Source organism: Gopherus flavomarginatus, chromosome 2, assembly GCF_025201925.1.
Source record: "Gopherus flavomarginatus isolate rGopFla2 chromosome 2, rGopFla2.mat.asm, whole genome shotgun sequence".
Lineage (NCBI taxonomy): Eukaryota > Metazoa > Chordata > Testudines > Testudinidae > Gopherus > Gopherus flavomarginatus.
The window spans coordinates 77,722,203-77,743,629 of NC_066618.1; the positions used below are offsets into that span (position 1 = coordinate 77,722,203).

A 21,427-nucleotide genomic window follows, 5' to 3' on the forward strand; every position below is an offset into this window, starting at 1 on the left:
GCACATTTTTTGGCTTGGGTGACAGAATTTTGTAATGCTATTTTTAATTGCTTTGTCTAATATTGTAACTTGTAATTCTTGAATACTTGATTTTTTTTTTTTTTTTTTTTAAAGGTGAAGTCTGTGAAAACTGGGTCAGTCTTTTGGACAATATGCTGCTGTCTATCTTACTTCTATATGGTAAGCCTTTTATTTGTATGTTAACTAAGCTGTTTCTGTTCAATCCAGTTGAATGGAAACAAGTTTTGGTGTTGAATTTTTTAAACTAACATACAGCTGCTTCTGCTGGCCTAATTAAGTCAGAGAAGAGGGCAGATGTGTACGTTTCTGTTCAGAACCTTGTGTAAAGATTTGTGTTCTCTGGGAAATAAATTTTCCCTTGTATGAATAGGCCAGGAATATTTAAATGGAACAGACAGATTCCTTTGGTGATAGTGTTAGGAGGTGTGGGGGGCTCAAAATGAGTAGAGATGATCTGATCTCATGCGGAGTGAATTGATGGATCTTGGGTGGGGCTAAGTGTATCTAGTTTATTGAAGAGAAGTTTAAGAAGTGATTTGATCACCACCTGGAAATTTGTACACTGGGAGAAGGTAACTGTATACTAGAAGGTTAATTGATGTAGCAAACAAAAGCGTATAACAGGATCTAATGGCTGGAAGTTGAAGCTAGAAAAAATTAAAGTTGGAAATAAGGTACACATTTTTAAGTGAGAATAATTAACCATTAGCCTAGCACAGCTTACCAGCTTTCCCATGCGTCTGACGAAGTGGATATTCACCCACAAAAGCTTATGCTCCAATACATCTGTTAGTCTTAAAGGTGCCACAGGACACTCTGTTGCTTTTTACAGATCCAGACTAACACGACTACCCCTCTGATACTTACCAAGGGATGTGATCTTCTGTCACTTGAAGTCTTTAAATTAAGACTTCATGTCTATTTAAAAGAAATGCTTTAGTTGGATTAAAAGTTGTTGATTCAGTGCAAGAATTCCTGAAATTCCAGAAGCTCTGTTATGCAAGAGCTCTGATGAGATGATCATAATGGTCCTTTTTGGCCTTAAAATCTATGAATCTATGAAGATGAGAATTTCTGCAAGATGTGGGGGGAATCAGAAGGAAGTCTGCTAGCAAAAAGGATAGCATCAGAAATGAGGATAGCTTCAAACTGGTTGAGTTCTTTTATGCAAAAGACTGACCTTTTTACGGAATGGGTTGACCCGAGTGGGACAAGATTTGGGAAGGATTTCTTGGAAAATGATGGATAAATTCCTCCAGGTAGAATAGGGTGGGAATGGGAGCCTGCTGGAGGGGGGAAAAGGTCGATTGTAAAAATTATTTATGTAGGGCTAGAGATGTACATAGCAGCTCAAGCTTATACAAAATGATCTCTGTCCAGAGGAGCTTACATTTTAAACTAAAGAATACTAAAAGAGCAATGGGACTGTGATTGGGATTTGTGTGTGAATACAGTATCTAGGGTCACTCCTGGGGGCATTCTGTGCCTAAAAATTCTGTGCACAATATTTTAAAATTCTGCAAATTTTGTCAAAATAACCCTACATAATCCCACCAGTTTCAATTATTTTGGTGATTTATTTCAAAATACCTCTCAGCAACTATGTCTGTAACAATACAGACATACACAAAATTTCCCCCAGGAGTAGAGAGTTAAAGAAACCCCTATGACAACCTAGTTCCCTTTTCTCTGCCCCCCCCAGCCCCAAGCCTGTCAGGGGCCAGACACCCACAATCCCTCCTCACCCCCCAAGCCCAGCCACGGGGCCCCTCGGCCCAGATACCTGCACCCCCTCCGCCCCCCAGAAGCCATCCACAGGGGCCCCCCTTGCCCAGATAAGCCGCACCCCCATACCTCCTGAGCCCAGCCATGGCTCCCCCAGCCAGATACCCGTCCCCTCCCCTCGCAGAGCGTAGGAATCCAGAGGGAGAAACAGCCTGATGCTTGGTCCCAGGCTTGTATGGAGTTTTCTAAGTGCCTCCCTCTCCTTCCCTCAGTTGCCAGGCACCCTCTAGCTCCCTGTCTCCCCCCAGCAGTGTCTTCTATGTGTGAGCTGGGCTCTGCCAGGCCCAGTGGCCTTTAGTGGCAGCCAGCAGTACTGCAGCCCATTTCTGTGGAGGAAAGGTAATTCTGCATGCACAACGTTAATTTCTGCAAAATTGTGCAGTGGCACAGAATTCCCCAAGGAGTATAGGGTGCAGCTTGAACACCTTTTAACACCCTCCCCCCCCACACACACACAACTGAATACTGGCTGTAAGCCTTTTCTTTTACATTGCATTGTCCTCTAACACACATTTATTTCATATTATGGTAGAGTGGTTGTGAAACCACACATAAGGGTGTGTTACATATTTCTGTTCTGATATACAATCATGTACAAATTGGGCCTGGGTTTGTTATGCTAGTATAGTATAGACTTTCTACTGCACCCACATATTCTGATGGGAGATCCTTTTAAAAATGACTATTTGCAAAATTTAGTCAAATAACAAAAGAAGTGGTAATGTATTTTTACTGCTGGAAATCATGAGGGAGATTCTGAGATTCATCATGAGTTTCTGCCACTGTTACTTGTTAAGCAGCATCTTTGGGCTGGTCTACACGGGGGGGGGAAATCGATCTAAGATATGCAACTTCAGCTACGTGAATAGCGTAGCTGAAGTCGAAACATCTTAGATCGAGTTACCTACCATCCTCACGGCGCGTGATCGACGTCCGCAGCTCCCCCTGTTGACTCTGCTACCGCCGTTCGCGTTGGTGGAGTTCCGGAGTTGACAGGAGCTCGTTCGGGGTCGATATATCGCGTCTAGATGAGATGCGATATATCGATCCCCAAGAAATCGATTGCTACCCGCCGATACAACCGGTAGTGAAGACGTACCCCCAGTGTCAGACACACATTAGGGGGGGAAAAAAAGGACTGTGTGCAAAGCAAGCCACCCCATATCACATCAAAGTATCAGAATCCCTCGCTATATCTACCCATGAATGTCACAGTGCCTGAGTTGAACTAGAGGGTATATTGCATATTTTTCCTTTGTTTTAAGGGACAGAGTAAACTAATTAAGTGCTAAAATTTGGCCAGGGTTTAAGATTAATAGTAAGAATAAAGTTCCTTCATTTTCAAGGAAAGTACTTGCATTATCTCTTGTGGTGATTCTTTGCAATATAGCTGTTCCATTTGTGGAAGAATTAATGACACCTTTAGCTGCTGCTGAGGTTTTAATCAAATTCGTTATATGCGTTTTTTTCCCCAGATCAGTCTTTAGGACTGGACATAAATGTGTCCTCCAATGTAATATTATCTTTCTAATGAAATCAGTGTTCCTTAAACTATTAGCTGAGAATTAAATGGTAAAAATTGCAATTTTGGGGTAGTAAACTTCATTCCGCATTGCAAAAATCAAAGAAGTAGCTCATTTGAAAAGAGGAATAACTATTGCATTGACTGAAAAGTTATGCATGTATTTGCAAACTGACTGGCGATATTTATCTCAATTAAAGTTTATGTAATGACTAGCTCACTGTTAATGTGGCCCACAGAATTGTCTTTTAAAAAGTAACTTTTCTAATTTTTGCTCTCAAGCTCCATTATTATTATTTTGTATTTATTATTAGCATTTATTTGATACCCATCACAATGGCTTTGGATGTCTTTCCATAGTGATGACTGTGTTTTAAATACCAAGTTTTGCATTGAGACAGTCTTAATTGGACGTGCTCTCTTGCAGCCTGTGGCTTTACCGCTCCACTAGGAATCCAGGATTTAATTAGTTGAGAGAGACTGGGCAAAGAGGTACATCTTGAGCTCTTTTTTTAAGTGGAGATATTTGGGCTTTTAACTATCTTTCCTTAGACAGCAATTTTTAGAGGAACAAGCTGATTGGGAGAGCTTTGCCACCAGCATTCACAAACCTTCACCTTTATAGCTGTTATGATCTTCAATCATGCACATGTTCTCCCTCCACCCCACACCAGTTGTCATCTAAAAAGTCTCATATAAAGCCTATATTGGAATAAAGAAAAAAAAATTGTGAATGTAATGATACTACTGTGTTAATAAGTAGTACATAAATAGAATCTGATAATTTACAGGTCTTTCTCAAGTTATATTTAAATGATCTAATTTACAGTTTAATTTCCCATAGGTCTCTGCATGGGGTGGTTATGTTTTCATCATCAACCTTATTCCACTGCATGTGTTTGTGCTCCTGTTGATGCAGAGATACAGCAAGAGGGTCTACATAGGTAAGTGTTCTGACTCTCTAAAAATCAATTATTTGAGAAGTGGTTTCTATTCTCTTCTTACTGAACAATCAGTTCTATTTGAGAGGCATAAAATACAGGAATGTGAAATTAGTAATTTAACTACATCTTTTACACTAAATGGGAAATTAATTATTTCATATCAAGTCTTATATTAGTCATGTGCTGAATAACCATTAGCTTCTTGTTTACAAAATAAAAAAGATACGGATGTTTAGTTCACGTTGTTTCAAAACTCTCAAAAATACAAAAAGTGTGTATTTCCTAGATAGTTTTTTTTCCTTTTAGTATTCCATGTGGGAAGGGGAAATTCACTGAATCTTCACTGAGTTGTTTAATATTTTTAAAATTCCTTAATACACAGGTTTCATCTTTCTGTATGATTTAATTGCAGCTTTATAAAAGCTATCCAGTAAAAAAAATGAAAAACTCATCTATAATATGCTGTCTCACATAACAAGAGACAGAGCAGCATAACATACAAGTGTGTCTGTTCAAATAAAATGTTGTGTATTGCCAAGACTTTCAAAAGTGACCAATGATTTTTAGCTGCCCAACTTAACACACTTTAAAGGGGCCTAATATTCAATAAGTATTGAGCATCTACTCTCTGAAAGCAAGGACCCTCAGGGTAGCTCAAATTGAGCACCTAAAATGGAAAAGGAACTGAAGCGGACCCATTATAAAATATAGGAAAAGCTGTTTCCCATATACAAACTTCACATAGAAGCCATTTTTTTCTTTTATTAAACTCGAGATAATTTTAGTTTATCAGCAAATTTAAGATCTAAAGAGCAGTTTAGAGTGGTGATGAAGGTAGAAGCTCCCTGTGAATGGAGTGGGTGGAGGGAAAGCAAGGGGAGCTACTGTGACTGTGGGAAACAGTCAACTCCAGACTCAGAAGGCGTATCCTGGTAGTTCCTACTGCCATTCCTATGGCACTTCCTTGCCCACTGACTGCTGTGCTCCACATACACCCCTTCCTCCTCCCTCCACCCCCCCAAACCCCCACATGGCTGGTGCATTGATGTCCCCCACCACCACCCAGATTTTGTCCTGTCTCCTAGGGAGGCTGGAAGGCAGGATTCATCTGGGCCGGGGAATCCTACCTGCTTCTCAGCAGCCAGCCTGATCTCATGCGCCATATTCAGTGGCTCCTCTAGCCCTTCTTCCAAGTCCCGCTCTTGTTTTTCTCCCCAACTCCATCACCACTCATATCCTGGACTAGAGCTGGGTCCCGCTCTCTGGGGATGGAAAACACTGGGGGTGCAGAAATACAGATCCATCCCTCCATTATTTCCTTTGTGGGGATATAACTCTGCCCTCTTTCCCCCCTTCTGCCCCTGGCTTGGAGTCTGTCAAATCCAAAGGAATCCTTCAGAATGCACTGAATTCAGAGGAGACCCTTTTCATCACTTTAAAGCATGTGTAAAAAGTGTTTAGCGAGTATTTAATTTATTTGCTTGGTATTTTTATGATGTGTTTACGTAAATCACTGACAGAACTAACACATATATATACATTGGTCATGATGAAAGTGTTTTCATGGTTTGTCATTGAGCAATAAATATTGAAACTCTGCAAAAGCTTAAAATGTAGTCAGAAGGTTGTAAAATTGTATGCTCCTTGGGGCAGGGATTCTTCATGCATACAGTTTCTAGCACACTTTGTGCTAACAGAATAGAAATCAATAAATCAATACATTTTCAGTGAAGAATTAAAAAAAATACATCATTACACATTCTATGCATCTTGAATTTTTTTACATTGTTGTATTCATAGATATAGCAGGATGGATTCATTTAAATCAAAGTAGATTTAAATCGCCAAGCAGAAAACCTTGATTTAGATAATTAATTGATTCTCATTAGCTGCTATAATTTGGTGGTAGTTTTTGCTAGCCAAGAGGATACACTGTTTATACATATTTATTTAAGAAGGTATGTAGCGTAACATATATTTATTCAGATTAATTTTTACATATTTTTATTATGTTAGAAAGTGGAGAATGACACTTTTTATTTACTAGATTCATTTTTTACTCCTGGTTTGTGTCAAGCGGCATTTGGATAAAACTTGGAAGTCAATTAAAAATGCACAAAAACAGCATTTTAAAATTGTTTTTCGTTAGTTAAATAAACTTGTATTAAATGTGCAGGATACATAAGGGAAGAAAATTAAATTTATCATGTTTTGCATTTAAAAATATCTAATTCATTAGTAGTAATTGTTAGTGAATTGAACTACCATATATACTCGTTCATTGGCCTTTTCGTTTATAAGGCGACTCCCCAAAATGGATAGGTAAAAATAGCAAAAACTGTATGATTCTTTTGTATGCCGACCCTATATTTCAGGAGTTGGAAAACTTTAGCTCCTGGCCCATCAGGGTAAGCTGCTGGCGAGTTGGGACATTTTGTTTACTTGGAGCATCTGCAGGCACAGCCACAGGGAGCTGAAGGGCTCCATGCCTGCAGATGCTCCAGGTAAACAAAAGACAATGTATTAGATATTAAATTCAATGATTCCATAGAGTTTAAAATTAATCAAATTTTGGTGTATAAGCCTACTCTTTAATGCGTCACTTTTTTACCAAAAATATTCGGCTTATGAACGAGTATATACGGTAATTGTTTCTGGTCAGTATGTCCGCCACAATTTTTGAACTGATAATTCTCCTCTCACCACATTTCTACTCAGATTTGAAGAGGAAAACCAGCTTTAATGCTATTTTTCCAGCACCCAATTTGTTTCTCAACTTTGAATGAAGAACTAATCACTGAACACTAGTTGAATAAACTGAAATTAAAATATTCTCTCTGCACTTGCAGAAGAAGCTACTCCTATCAAAAGCTGGTTTAGCACTTCAACAAATAGATTCCAGGTGCTTAGCCAGTGACTTTTACAAACTCAGTGGTTTCTCTTTTTAAAACTTGAACAGCATATATGTTCTGCTTGAATATTTATTTAATTTAAGTAATTTATTAGATTAAGCTTTAACATAGGTTATCATAATTTCAAATTTAATTTTACATAGCTTTTTTTTTAAATTTTTTTAATTGAAATTCTAAAAACAAAGTCAGTTTTAAAAAGATGAAATCAATTTTTATCCACCTTGGGGCATAGTGAACCTCTCTTTGACTAACTACTTCAAAGCTGTCTAGTATTGCAGGTTTCACCATTATTAAGAGTGTAATTAATTTGTAAACTAAAGATAATTGTAGAAGAGAGTATATGTATTTTTGTAAAATTATATTAAGTTTAGTAAAGCTTATTGCACATTTTTACTCAGTCCTGTTTCACGTCTGATGACTTTGGCTTTGCAGCAGTAAGCAAGACCTCTCTTGCCATTAACAGAATGAGAGAACATCTGTTCTAAAATAGAGCTGATCTTTATGGGTAGTTGGTTTTATGCAGCATAGTTTTAAATGTTATCAAGTCACTGGTGTGTGGTTTAGTCTTCATTTTACTTTTTAAATTCCTGGTAAGTGAAGTAATAAGAGAAAATATTGATTTTTTTTTCCTCATGCTTTATGTAATATCTCACTTTTCATGTCAACTTGATTTTAATGAGACTTTAATCAGGATAAACAGAGCATTAGTATAGTATGCATTCTTTGATCCATGTATATGCTGGTTTTTTGGTCGATTGCTATACATAGTTGGAAATGTTTGCATTATAAAATTATAAGCTTTCATTTGGTCATACCTTTACTTTTCAACTCAGGCAATGCTGCTATGATCCAACAATGTACTTGTTTGTGACTAGAATAATTTAATAAACAGTTTCCTGAGGGATGTATAAAGTATTATACAGTGTGTGGACTCCAGTAAAAATATGAGGACATAGCAACTCATGCTGGAAATGAGATTTGTAATTTGTACTTCAGATAAGGTGAACATTTCTATAATTCTTCTTTCCCCTCTCTTTTGTAAAAAATTACAAATATAAATGTTTTAAAAGGAGTCTGACCTGCTCTATGCAGTGAGAGGTCACTAAAGATACTGACCCAGTTGAGTAGTGCCTGTATCTGCATTAACCAGAATTCACTGAGTGAAACAAGGGTCTGGTCTACGCTTAATGCTTGGGTTGACATAGCTATGGCGGTCGGGGGCCGGCTGTAGTTAATGCCAGTCTAAACTCCCTGTATAGATGTGGCTAGGTCAGCAGCAGAACACCTCCATCAACCTAGCTGCTGTGGCTTGGGGCAGTGGAAGTTACTACAGTGACAGGAAAACGCCTTGCATTGAGCATCTGTGGAAAGTTCTGCATCAGCATAGCTATGGCACCATAATGTAGATATGTCCGAAGTTAAGAATCTAACTGCTAATTTCAGTTCATTGCAGTTTATTCCAAAGGCCCACCCAAAAACATACTTCACTTTCCCTGTTGATACATGTATATCTTAATTTAGACCCTTTGAGGTCTTCCCAAAGACGACATGAAAGCCTCAAACTCCTGTTCTGAAAGAAGGCATTTGAAAAAGCATAGAGGGTCTACGTAATTACAGTATTTTAAAATAGTGATAGAGATTCATTTAAGTGCTGAAACCATAGTTACCAACGATAATCAATATTACAATTCCTTGTGTACTTATTCCTTGTGTACTTACTTTATCCAGTCTTTAAGAATCCTTTTTATAAGAAGATAAGAGTAACGTAATTGCCACATCACTTGATAGAAAAACAATATGATTCTCCCTCCTCCTTCCACTTTTTGGCCCTATATAAGAAGAAAAATCTATATTTAGCATGAGTTACATATCACTTCCTCTACCTGTCATTGTGTTTACCCTTGAGTATTCTAGAGAAAAAGAACATGTGGAAGAGAAGTCAAACTCAAATAATTGCAGTATTTAAAACTGTAATTGTTTTTAAGCAGTTGAAAATGCTGATACAATACCTGAGCTGTGACTGAGAATTAGTAATCTGTCTTTATACCTTTCTGATACTGAGGGTTGTCTGCACTAGGTTGCTTACTGATGCAAATTAAACCAAACTGAGGGCTGCTGGTTAATCGGTGCAACAATGGCACATCCTTTGCCATCCAAAGGTGTCCATTGGTTATGGGGGAGGGAAAAGGAGAAAACCTCTGAAAGTCTGGTCTGCTGACCTTTAAAAGTGCTTTATTTGCCTAGAGACACAAAGCAACCCTAATGTACAGGAAGATCGGGAGGTACAGAGTTTGTGTATATTTGGGGTATAAGCATGATAGAAATTTGACTATATTCTTGCACTTTTAATGTACAAATTATATCTTGAAGATCCCAGTGTGTCAAAGGCTTCATACAGACAGATGATTCATGTGTATCTGATATCAAATCATGACTTCAGTATATGGGAGGATTTTGGTATAGTTAATAGCACATTTTTTAAAATATCAAAAATATTCAGGCATATCTGTGAAGGTTGCTGGAAAGAGAAGTGGATTTTTCTAACATGCCATTATAGATAAGAGAACCAGTTTTCAAAAGCCCGAACAAATTTGGGAGAATAAAGAATGGTCTTAGATTGCAAATGAGATGGTGTCTGTAAGGCCTAATAATTCATTGGAATGCAAACGTCACTTTTTAACTCTCAACATTATCATGGTGCATGTAAAATTCATTTAATAGATTGAGACAGATAGCAATGGCTGAAACAATATCTGCAACTTTGTGGCATTGCAGTGGTAGTTTAAAAAAAAAAACCAAAAGACCTATAGTAATTCAGATTGTTTTATTCTATATTTTAAATCCTGGATTTGTAATTAAATGAACATGCCAACCAGTAAAGCATGTGTCAGTTTTTTGGCAGCTCCACCATAAGATATTGAAAACCCATTTGATGGATTTTTACACCGATGTCCATACACTGATTAAAAAAAGATTATTCTTTGAGCACTGCCACTGTAAAGTTTTTTCCTTCATTGGTATCTGTCAGGTCGGCTCTGGTGCCCTGTGGCTTTGCACCCTCATAGTGCTGGTATATGTGGCCCTGCTGCCCGCTCAGTTCCTTCATACCACTCATAACTGTCACTGGAACTGCTGCTTGTCTTTGCGTTTTTCCGCAAGTATCTCCCTGTGGACTTGGTTGACTGTCTGTAAATAATTCTTTTTCTAGAGTTTTAGTTAGTTGATTGCAGACACTGCTTAGCAGGGTTAGCCCTTCCCCAGCACTGGGGTATGCCTTTGTCCCTGGGGCTCAAGCCATGTGCATTGTGCCATAAAACGATGTCGGTTAGTGACCCTTACCCCAGCTTCCTCAAGTAGCTGGGGGGAAGGCCATGTGCAGGAGTATTGCAGGATTTGCAAGGGCTCAGGCCCAGAACTAAGAAGGACAGTGACACCAGACTCAAGTTCCTCCTTATGCGCTTCATCCCCTTTTGGGTCACGTTGACTTGGCACTGAGTACCTTGGCTTCAGTAAGAAGTGTCGTGATGTCTCTAAGGGAGATATAGTGCCGTTCCGCTTCTCTGGCAGAGAGAAAGTACTATGCGGCCCGGAACTTGTGGAACCAACGCTCATCTCCAGTGCTCCTCTCATCTTTGCTCACTTCACTCATCTTCGGGACGGGACTCTTGGCACTGCTTTCAGTTGCCGGTGCCAAGAAGTAAACAGAGAAAAACTGACCAGGAGGGTTCCCCAGCTCTGAGGTCTGCAGGGCATAAAGACACTGACAGTGTGACTCATGCTGGGCCACTTAGAGACATCAGTGCTGTGTACAGTACTGTTGACTCTGGCCCCGGGAAGAGTGCCATTGAGTCTGGCATCTTTGAACTCTCCGCCAAGAGAGAGCCACCAGAGTTTGACAGCCCTGGCACTATCATCCATGTTGGAGGCGTTTGAGGCAGCGAGGTAGTTGCTATCACTCTTGGTACCGCCAGCCCCCAACTTTCGAGAGCTGACAGTAGCGTTATCAAAGGTGAGGACCACCAAGGCACCAAGACCTCAGGTACTGTCAAAAGGCAAGCAGGCCATGATGGTGCAACATTGGTCACCAAGAAAAGACTTCTCAGAGTCGGACTCTGAGGCGAAGTCATATGCTTCTCTCAGGAGCAGACACTGCTTTGATTGGTGATACCCAACAGCTGACATGAGCCACAGGATTCCGCCGATAGCCTGGGCATTCTGGAATCCCTGGGCTTTTCAGCAGTGTAGGGTTCACAGTTCAAGAGGTCCTACTCCATTGTATCGGAGTCAGGAGCTTCCCTGCCACCTCCCTTGGAGCAGGGACCAGGCCTCAGTGCTGAGTCTGGTACCGAACTGCAAGACCCGGCCACATGAGGAGAGCCCTGCGCGGATACAAATTTATAAATCAGTATCCGTGGAACCGCAGGGCTCTCCCAGGAATTGCAGCGGTGAAAGGAGTAGAACGTAAGGCCACCACACCCAGAATCCAGCGCTTCACGCCGGCAGCTCCTCCAGCACAGCTTGTACCGCCTCCAGTCCCACCCACTGGGGCGGGCCCCAGGCTCACCAGCAGCTGTCCCTGGTTGTGCTCTTGTGTTCAAGTGGCTCATACGCCCCCCCAGACAGGAGACTTAGCTGTGTGGAAGGCACGGCAGCAGCACTGGGGATGGGGCTGCAGGCAGTACAGCTGCAACGGAGGAGCTGCTGGTGCTTAGCGTTGGCTCATGGGAGCAGCAACCCCATGTTCTGCTCCTTTCACCACAGCAGTTCCCAGGAGACCCTTGCGATTCTGTGGATATAAATTTGTATCCGCTCAGGGCTTTACACATGAGACCCATCTGTTGCAGAGGGCAAGGAACAAGGCCCCCTAACATTACAGGCTTTCTCTTCTTCCTCTCTTGATGAGGTGGTGGTGGTGGTGGAAACAAGTATAGCGCCTTCTCAGGATGACTATAGGGCGCACCAGGAGCTCCTCAGGAGGGTAGCCCACCACCTGAGTATCCAGGTGGAGGAGATCTCCAAATCCTTCCACACCTGGTGGACATAGGGCCATTGTGGGTGGCTCTACTTTTGAATGATGCCATTGTGGACCCCATCAAAGCCTCACGGCAGACCCCTGTGTTCCTGCAATCTACTCCAAAGAGGAGGGAGAAAAAGTACTTTGTTCCTCCCAATGAGTGTAAATTCCTGCGCACACACATAGCCCCACCAGGTTCTCTGGTTGTTTCAGTGGCAGATGAGCGGGAGCATCAAGGTCAAGGGCTGACTCCCACGGCCAAACACACCAAAAAATAGATGTTTTTGGCAGAAAGATATACTCAGCTGGTGGCAAATCAGCAAGAGAGCCTGAGCCCCTGCGACTTCAGTTCCTGGAGCGCAATGGCCAAATTCAAGGAGCTTTTGTCACAGGAGTCTGGGGCGAGTTCGCGGCCCTAGTTGGAGAGCAGAAATCAGTGCAAGAGCGTCCCTCCAGGCAGCTTTGGATGCGACAGACTGTGCCCGATCCATGGCTATGGCTGTGGATATGAAAATAAGCTCATGGCTTCATTCCTTGGAGTTGCCTTATGAGGTGCAGCAGACAGTGCAGGGCCTTCAGTTTGAAGGTAAGTTGCTCTTTTCAGAGTAAACAAACTCAAAGCTACATAGTCTGAAAGACTATAGAGGAGCCCTGAAATCCCTGAGGTTGCATATACCGGCTCCAACCAGGAAGCACTGTAAGCCCCAGCCGATGGCCCTCTTCTGCCCACCACAGCAGAGACAAGACTATTACAGGAGAAGCAGTAGAGGCTATAAGAGGGGGCCTCCATCCCAGTCCTTGTCTGCCCTGGTGTATTGTCTCCTCCCCCAGCCCCCAAGACAATCAGTGGAGTCTAAGCAGGCTTTTTGATGGGCCACTTGGGGACAGTATACAAGTGGCCCGGTTATCCAATTCTATCAGGCGTGGGCCCAGATTACCTCAGATTGCTGGGTGTTACTCATGACAGAAGTGAGATACAACTTCAGTTGTTCCCCTCCTTTCCTCCCTATCCCTCTTCAGAGACCCTTCTCATGAGCGACTTCTAGCACAGGAGGTGCAGTCACTCATAAGGGCAGGATCTGTGGAAGAGGTTCCACTAGAATTAATGGATAGGGGGTTCTACTCTCGTTACTTCCTAATCCCAAAGGCCCATGGCGATCTCAGACCAATCTTGGACCTGCCAAACCCCAACGGATTCATGAAGAAACTGAAGTTCCACGTGGTCTCCTTGGCCTCCGTAATCTCATCTCTGGATCCAGGGGACTGATACGCCACCCTCAACTTGAAGGATGTTTATTTTCTTATTGCGAGCTTACGAGGACATGGAAGGTTCCTATGATTTGTTGTGAATAACATGCACTACCAATTTACTGTGCTCCTATTTGGCCTGTCAGAAGCCCTTTGAGTATTCATGAATCGTCACAGTCTTCCTTAGGAGACAATGGTTCAGGTCTACCCTTACCTCGACATCTGGCTGATCAGAGTTCGATCCAAGGCCTAGGTGGAGGCAAATGTGGAGTTAATACAGTCATCTTTCCAGGATCTGGGGCTGTTCATAAACATGCAGAAATCTGCCCTTTTCCCAGTTCAAAGGATAGAATTCCTTGGGGCAGTCCTCAGCTTGACCCAGGCCAGAGCTTTTCTGATAGAAAAGTGGTTCAGAGCTCTAGGGATGCTCATAGAGAGCCCCAGCAATCACCCCGTCACAACAGCAAGAAACTGCCTAAAGCTCCTAGGGCATAGGGCATCATGCCACCTATGTTGCGCAACATGTGAGACTATGGCTCAGATCTCTCCAGTCTTGGCTGCTGTTGGTATATGCACCAGGCTGACACCATCTGGACTGGGTGGTCTCGCTTCCCCCGTCGGTGATTGCCACTGTCTTTGATGACTGTACCCATGGACAGTATGCATGAGTCCCATTCTCAAGGCTCCAACTGTCAGTGTCTCTAGTTACAGACGCATTGGCAATGGGATAGGGGCTCACTTTGGGCCCCTCAGGACTCAGGGCCTCTGGTCCCTGGAGGAGCTCTTGTTACACATCAGTGAGAGGGAACTGAAGGCAGTGCACCTAGCCTGCCAGGCGTTCCCACCCCACTTGGAGGGCAACTGCATGTCGGTCCTTACAGACAATATGACAGCAATGTTCTACATAAACAGACAGGGCAGAGCATGCTCCTCTCCCTTATGCCAGAAAGCTCCTCTCCTGTAGGAATTCTGTATAACCCACTTGATCCACTTCAAAGCCTTCTGGGGTCACAGAATGAGTTAGTGGATCATCTCAGCAGATCCTTTTCCAACCATTACGAGTGGTCTCTTCACCCAGACATTCTTAGCACAGTTTTCCAGAGGTGGAGAACTCCCCAGGTAGACCTGTTCATGACAGAGCACAACAGGAAGTGTCTTCACTTCTGCTCCTTAGGCCACAGCCCAGACTCATTGGCAGAAGCCTTTCTCTTCCCTTGGACGGACCAGCTCTTGTACACTTTCCCTCTTATCCCTCTCATACACTGGGGTCCTGCTGAAGTTCAGAAGGGACAGGATCCATCTTATCCTGATGGCCCTGGCCTGGCTGCATCAGCACTGGTTCACCGTCCTCCTAGATCTCTCGGTGAATACAGCCTGCCTCTGTTTCTGGACCTGATCTCTTAGGACCGTGGTTGTCTGCTTCATCTGAACATCAAGTCTCTTCATCTCACAGTGGGGAAACTCCATGGCTGAACTCTGCAGAATGGGCATCCTGTGAACCTGTTCCCAAGGTGCTCTTAGGGAGTAGGAAACCATCCACTAGAGCCATTTACTTGGCAAAGTGGAAGAGAGTCTTGATCTGGTTAGTGCAAAAGGGGGTTTCACCTATTCAGTCAGCATGCACTGCTTTTCATTCTAGATTACCTACTCCACTTTAAACAGCAATATCATCTATAATCATCAGGCCTAACAATATCATCTATTTAGGTTTCATCTAGCTGCAATCTTGGCCTTTCACCCCTAGGTGAATTGACTGGTCAGTCTTCTCAAACTCAGTTTGTCATTTTCTTAAGGGATTGGAGTGGTTATACCACCAGGTACGCCAGCCACACTCTCTCTGGGACCTCAACTTGGTGTTGGCAAGGCTAACAGGACCCCATTTGAACTGCTGGCAATGTGTTCTCTACCTGTCGTGGAAAGTGGCCTTCCTGGTCACAATTACGTATGCCAGAAGGGTCTCAGAGAGCTAAGCTTTTACTTCAGAACCACTGTTACAAGGTCGTCTTCAAGGACAGTGTTCAGCTGCGGCCACACACAGGCTTCCTGCCAAAGGTGGTCTAACAATTCCATAGTAACTAGGATATCTTCCTACCATCTTCTGACCAAAGCCACATGCTAACAGGGAGGAACAGAGGCTCCACTCGCTGAATACACTAGCTTTTTACATTAAATAAGACTATATCCTTTTGGAAATCCACTCAGCTTTTTGTAGTCATTGCAAACAGAATGAAAGGCTGTCCAGTCTCAGCCCAGAGAATTTCATCGTGGATTGCTGCCTGCATCCGCACATGCTATGACCTAGCGAAGGTCCCGGCTCCTCCGCTGACAACTCACTCTAAAAGAGCTCAAGTATTGGTGTCAGCGTTCGTGGCACAAGTTCCAATTCAGGACATCTGTAGAGCAGCAACATGGTTGACAGTCCACATTTTCACATCCCAGTGTGCCATCACCCAGCAAGCTAGACACTATGTGGGTTTCAGCTGAGTGGCGTTAGCGTGCCAATGAACTTTGAACCCTCCACTTGCGCAATTGCTTGGGAGTCACCTACATTGGAATGGACATAGGCAAGCACTCGAAGAAAAAATGGTTACTAATCTTCCGTAACTGTTGTTTTGATATGTTGCTCATGTTGATTCCAAACTCCCCCCCACCCACCCACCTGCCCCTCTGTCAGAATTAGCAGGCAAGAAGGAACTGAGAAGGCGGCAGGGCCTTATATACTAGCATTATGAGGGCATGGCTCCAGGGAGCACCAGAGCCGACTCGACAGATACCTCTGAGGGAAAAACTTTCCAGTGATGTTGCTCTGGGCAGACACACACCTACATTGAAATGGACATGAACAACACATCTTGAAGAACAAAAGAGTTACAGAAGCTTAGTAACCATTTTTGGTGAGGCATAATCTAATTTGCCTTGCACTATAATTCAAAATAATTTACCAGGCAATTTTTTCCCCAGAACATGAACTCTTTTCCAGGATTGGGAATGTGTTATGGTTTGTAGGCAAATGTATCAGTGATTCATAAACTTTAGACTCATAAAATTTAAGGGCAGAAGGGATCATTGTATCATCTAGTCTGATCATGTGCCTTTTGCAGGCCACAGAACCTCACCCACCCCCTCCTGTAATGAGATCCATAACCTCTGGCTCAAATCATGGTTTAAAGACTTCAGTGGTGTCAACTGTGTATCTACTGATCCACTTGGAATCTGGGTGCTAAACTCATGCTGACTGCTCCTGAACACACGAGGTCAAGCTACTGATACCTTTTTAATCTTGGTATAAGGGTCAGTGACTTCTATTTGAATCTGAATGATGCATTGAGTAAGATCATGCAAATTGCTTATCATTGCAATGCAGTACCAATATCTGAATAAGAAAGCAACCTTTTCAGACTAGAAGCAGAAATTCTTGATTATGCAACAATTTATTAAAATAATTGAGATAACAAAGGATTCCGATTTACTACACTTTTTAATAGTTTGCATTGTATGTTCATATGTTTGCAAGGGAAGACATTGACAGATGCAGACACAGTACATGTTCATGCAACTTTGAGGGTCTGTGATGCTGCCTCCATTATTAACTTGTGATTGTCACTCTGCAATTCTTATGTTTTCAAGTTCTGAACCTTTTTTGCAATTTTATTTACTAAGACAGCACACTTATTCAAGGCTTAAATCCGGGGGAGATTGATTTAAAATTACCTATTTCTTGTCCTCTAGACTAGCGTTTTGTAATTTGAAGAGCAGCATATTTTAAAAAACAACCCTGGGATTATTAAACTTATCAGTGTTTTGACTTCAGCCTATCAGTTTTTTGGTTTTTTTTTTTGCCTTAGGATTGAGTTGTTAATAATTGTGGGTCTAGAATACTCTTTAATCAAAGTGAATAATTATAGTGTAAAATTGCATAGATTTGGTTGCAGAAATCATACTTTCAGGAGGTTATTCTCTCATGATTTAGTGCAATGCACGGCAACTAAAATTGTGCCAAAGCTTCGTTTGTGAAAGTTGCTTATTCTCCGTAGAATAGATTTTTTTTTTTAATTTGGTGACCTATTTAGTTTTTAAAATCATTACTAAAGTACATGATTCTTTGTTCTTGCAAAGAATATACAAATCAGTAGGGCATTATGCAGTTACTGGGTGAATTTAGTGAGCTCTGTTATGCAGCATGTTAGACTAGATGATCAAAAGATGGTCCCTTTTGGCCTTAAAATCTATGCACATCGGCGCTTTGACAATTTTTTCTTGTTATACAAACTTTGGTATAGATTTCTAATCAAGTAACATCATTGAATTAGAAGCCTAGCTGTTTTTTTCTCTTCCAAGCAAAAGGGAACTGGTAGCCATATGGAAAACTCTGTATTTAATTCAGAGACGGGAGAGTTTCATGCAAGTTACTGTCACTTCTGGATTAAACAGGAATATGTGTTGCCTTTATTGTGGAACCTCAAAGGTGGAATACAGTTGGGATTAAAAATTGGGTATGGGATCCTCGGAGCATGAAGGGATTTGGAGGAATTTTAATAATAGTGTGAACTGAAGTATCAAAATAGAGCACGCACAGTGCACCAGCTTTTCTTTTTCTGTTTCAAGAATTCTTAAGCACTTCTGGGAAAGGGAGAATCTGACTGTGATGGTCACACTTTCTGCCTTTCCCAAACTTTTTGTGGGAAGGTGGATAAAGTGGGGGAAGAATAAATTGTGTAGAAAACATAACAATAATATAGGAGGCTTAAAAGTGATGCTTTATATTGAGATAGTTTAATAGACAAATATGACATGCACTGATGAATGTCAGTTACTTTTATTCCACAGGATGGCAGCGTTGCAACATTTTCATGGTGTTATGAATGATTTATAACAGTTCCTTGAAAATTGGTATATTATAGCAAAAATATATTCCTTTGACATAGCAGATGATAAAATAGTAGCCAGACCAAGGGCTCAAAAAGAAATGCTGAAAGGAAGCCTTTTTTTTTTTTTTAAAAGAAAAAAAACGCAAGTCATCTTGATTGTTGCGTCTGGTTATTTTAGCTACTTTTCTGTCCAGTGCATTGTACAAGAGGGGCGTAATTCCTTATCAGGGCTCCTAAAAACTGCAGAAATACCTGTAATAAATATAGGACCTGATCCTGCTATGTGCTGTGTGTGGATGGAACCTCATTTAACTCAGTGGAACTTTGTGTGGGTTTATGGATCCGTCCTTGGGGAGCTCATTGCAGGATTGGAACTGTAGCAAGAATGCAGACCAGAGTATTTGAAAAAGTGATACAGTGTGTTGCCCCCCAGTTGCCAGGAGAAGAAATGATAAGAAAGCTAAAGTCTAACCTGAAAGTTGCGTGAAAGCTTCAGCTTACTGTAAGTGACCTTGGAACAGATAGCGTTTGTAATCAAGAATTGCTTTAGGAATGTCTAGAAAATTGAAGCCTGGGTTGAAGCAGCTGACTGTTTTGGAGAATCCTTTGATGCCAAGTAAAGTTAGAGTGACCAATAGTGGAGACCAATGATTATGGAACTTTAAGGTGCCAACTTCCGAGGTTCAGAACTGGGAGAGCTAGTCAGTCAGCTTTCAACTAGGAAATAAGAGAGTAGGGGCTGAGCTTTCACGGACAAGTGTTTTGTACTTCTAGGTTGAATGATAAAGGGTAGAGATATTCTAAAAAGATATAGACTAATATATTTAAAGTAGGGCTGTCAAGCAATTAAAAAAATGAATTGCGTGAATTAAATAATTAATCTTGCAATTAAACAATAATAGAATACCATTTATTTAAATATTTTGGATGTTTTCTACATTTTCAAATATATTGGTTTAAATTAAAACACAGAATACAAAGTGTACAATGTTCCCTTTATATTTATTTTTTATTACAAATATTTGCACTGTGAAAATCAAAAGAAATAGTATTTTTAAATTCACCCTCATAAAGTACTGTAGTGCAATCTCTTTATCATGAAAGTTGATCTTACAAATGTAGAAGTATGAACAAAAAAACCCCTGCATTCAAAAGTAACAGTCAGTAAAAGCTGTGTTATCTGGCACTTTATCAACCAGAAAGCTCTATTAACCGGCATTTCTGATGTCTCCCAATACAAATCTTCAGTCTAGTAACTGGGACTAATATAGTACCCACGAGGTTATGCAATTGCTCATTCTGCACTCTACTTTTATGCAAAAGAGGCAGAAGACAAGTAGGCAAGCTGTTATCAGGGGTTTATTCAAAAAAGCAGCTTTCCAGCTTTGTCTTAGGGCAGGAGTGGGCAAACTACAGCCCGCAGGCTGGATCCAGCCCACCAGCCATTTTAATCTGGCCCTTGAACTCCTGCTGAGGAGTGGGGTCTAGGGCTTGCCCGCTCTGGTGCTCCAGCCCAGGGAGCAGGGTCAGGGGCTGCGCCACTTAGCTCCCAGAAGCAGCAGCATGACCCCCCCTCTGACTTCTACACATAGTGGCAGCCCAGGGCCTCCACTCTGCCCCCATCCCAAGCGCAGCCCCTGCAGCTCCCATTGGGCGGGAACCTGTACCCCATAGCCTCTCCCCACTCCTCTTCCCTGATTCTCACCCCTGTCCTCCTGCTGCCCTTCACACTCCTAAATCCCAGCCTGGAGCATGCTCCTATGCCTCAAACTCCCCAGCCCCACCCCAGAGCCTGCACCCACATCCAGAGCCCGCACCCCACTCCCCAGCCCAGAATCTCCTTCCGCACCCTGAACTCCTCATTTCTGGCCCCACCTCGGTGCCCACACCCCCAACCAGAGCACTTCCTCCTGCACCCCAGCCCCAATTTTGTGAGCATTCATGGCTCGCCATACAATTTCTATTCCCAGATGTGGCCCTTGGGCCAAACATTTTGCCCACCCCTGTCATAGGGTCATTATAGATTCAGACCAATTTCCTACACCTTCTACATCTACAATGATAATTGATGTTAATAATGATGCCCCTGAGGCGCTGCAAGATCCTGAAGTGACTTCTGAATCATCAAAGATTAAACTATGTTCAGTATAGTTTTAGTGTTAAGGGTATTTTTAATGACCTGGGTGTATGCCATGCACTGCCCATAGTGATATGTAGTGTCATAATATAACCTACTGTATAGAAAACTTTACTTGTATAACCCTAAGGCCTGGTCTATGCTGGGGAGGGAAGGGAGATGGCTCTAAGTTATGCAACTTCAGCTACGTACTTAGATCGACTTACCATGGTGTCTTCACCATGCTCCCCCGTCGACACTGCCTGCTCCTCTCGTGGTAGTGAAGTACAGGAGTCAACAGGAAAGCGCTTGGGGGGGTCAATTTATTGCATCTAGACTAGACACGATAAATTGATCCCTGCTGGATCGATCGCTGCCTGCCGTTCCACTGGGTAGTGTACACATACCCTAAGTGCTTCAAGAAACCAACCAGTCTGCAGTGCAGTACTACTTCTGGATTGGTGAATACCTGTATACTGTACTACTGTGTTTTTATACTTTATTCACTTTATTATATTTTAATTCTTTGAAAATTGGTATTCCATTGATAATTATAGCTCTCCGTTAACTGGAATATTTTATTAACTGACAAGCCCCATTCCTCCAACATGCCGAATAACAAAGTTTTTACTGTAAAATTTTAGAGCCTACAAGTCCACTGAGTCCTATTTCTTGTTCAGCCAATCGCTCAGACAAAAAAGTTTGTTTGTTTGCAGGAGACAATGCTGCCCACTTCTTGTTCACAGTGTCACCTGAGAGTGAGACCGGTGTTTGCATGGCACTTTTGTAACCAGTGTCGTAAAATATTTACATGCTTGATGCATTAAAGATTCACATGTCCCTTCATGCTTTAACTACTATTCCAGAGGACATGCGTCCATGCTGATGACTGGTTCTACTCGATAACAATCCAAAACAGTGTGGATCGACACATGTTCATTTTTATCATCTGAGTCAGGTACCACCAGCAGAAGGCTGATTTTTCTTTTTTGGTGGT

General features: G+C 42.0%; 2 protein-coding genes across 2 annotated transcripts in view; both read left to right on the forward strand.

Annotated features, from left to right (window-relative positions):
- The window catches only part of GPD1L (glycerol-3-phosphate dehydrogenase 1 like), an 844,690-nt gene that overhangs the window by 532,371 nt on the left and 290,892 nt on the right, over positions 1-21,427 (forward strand). The window lies entirely within an intron of this gene.
- Positions 1-21,427, forward strand: part of STT3B (STT3 oligosaccharyltransferase complex catalytic subunit B) — an 85,821-nt gene that overhangs the window by 37,313 nt on the left and 27,081 nt on the right. Inside the window, exons 4-5 of the mRNA XM_050938366.1 lie at positions 115-180; positions 4,173-4,272. Coding sequence (XP_050794323.1) covers positions 115-180; positions 4,173-4,272 — 166 coding nt within the window. The remainder of the gene's footprint in view (positions 1-114; positions 181-4,172; positions 4,273-21,427) is intronic.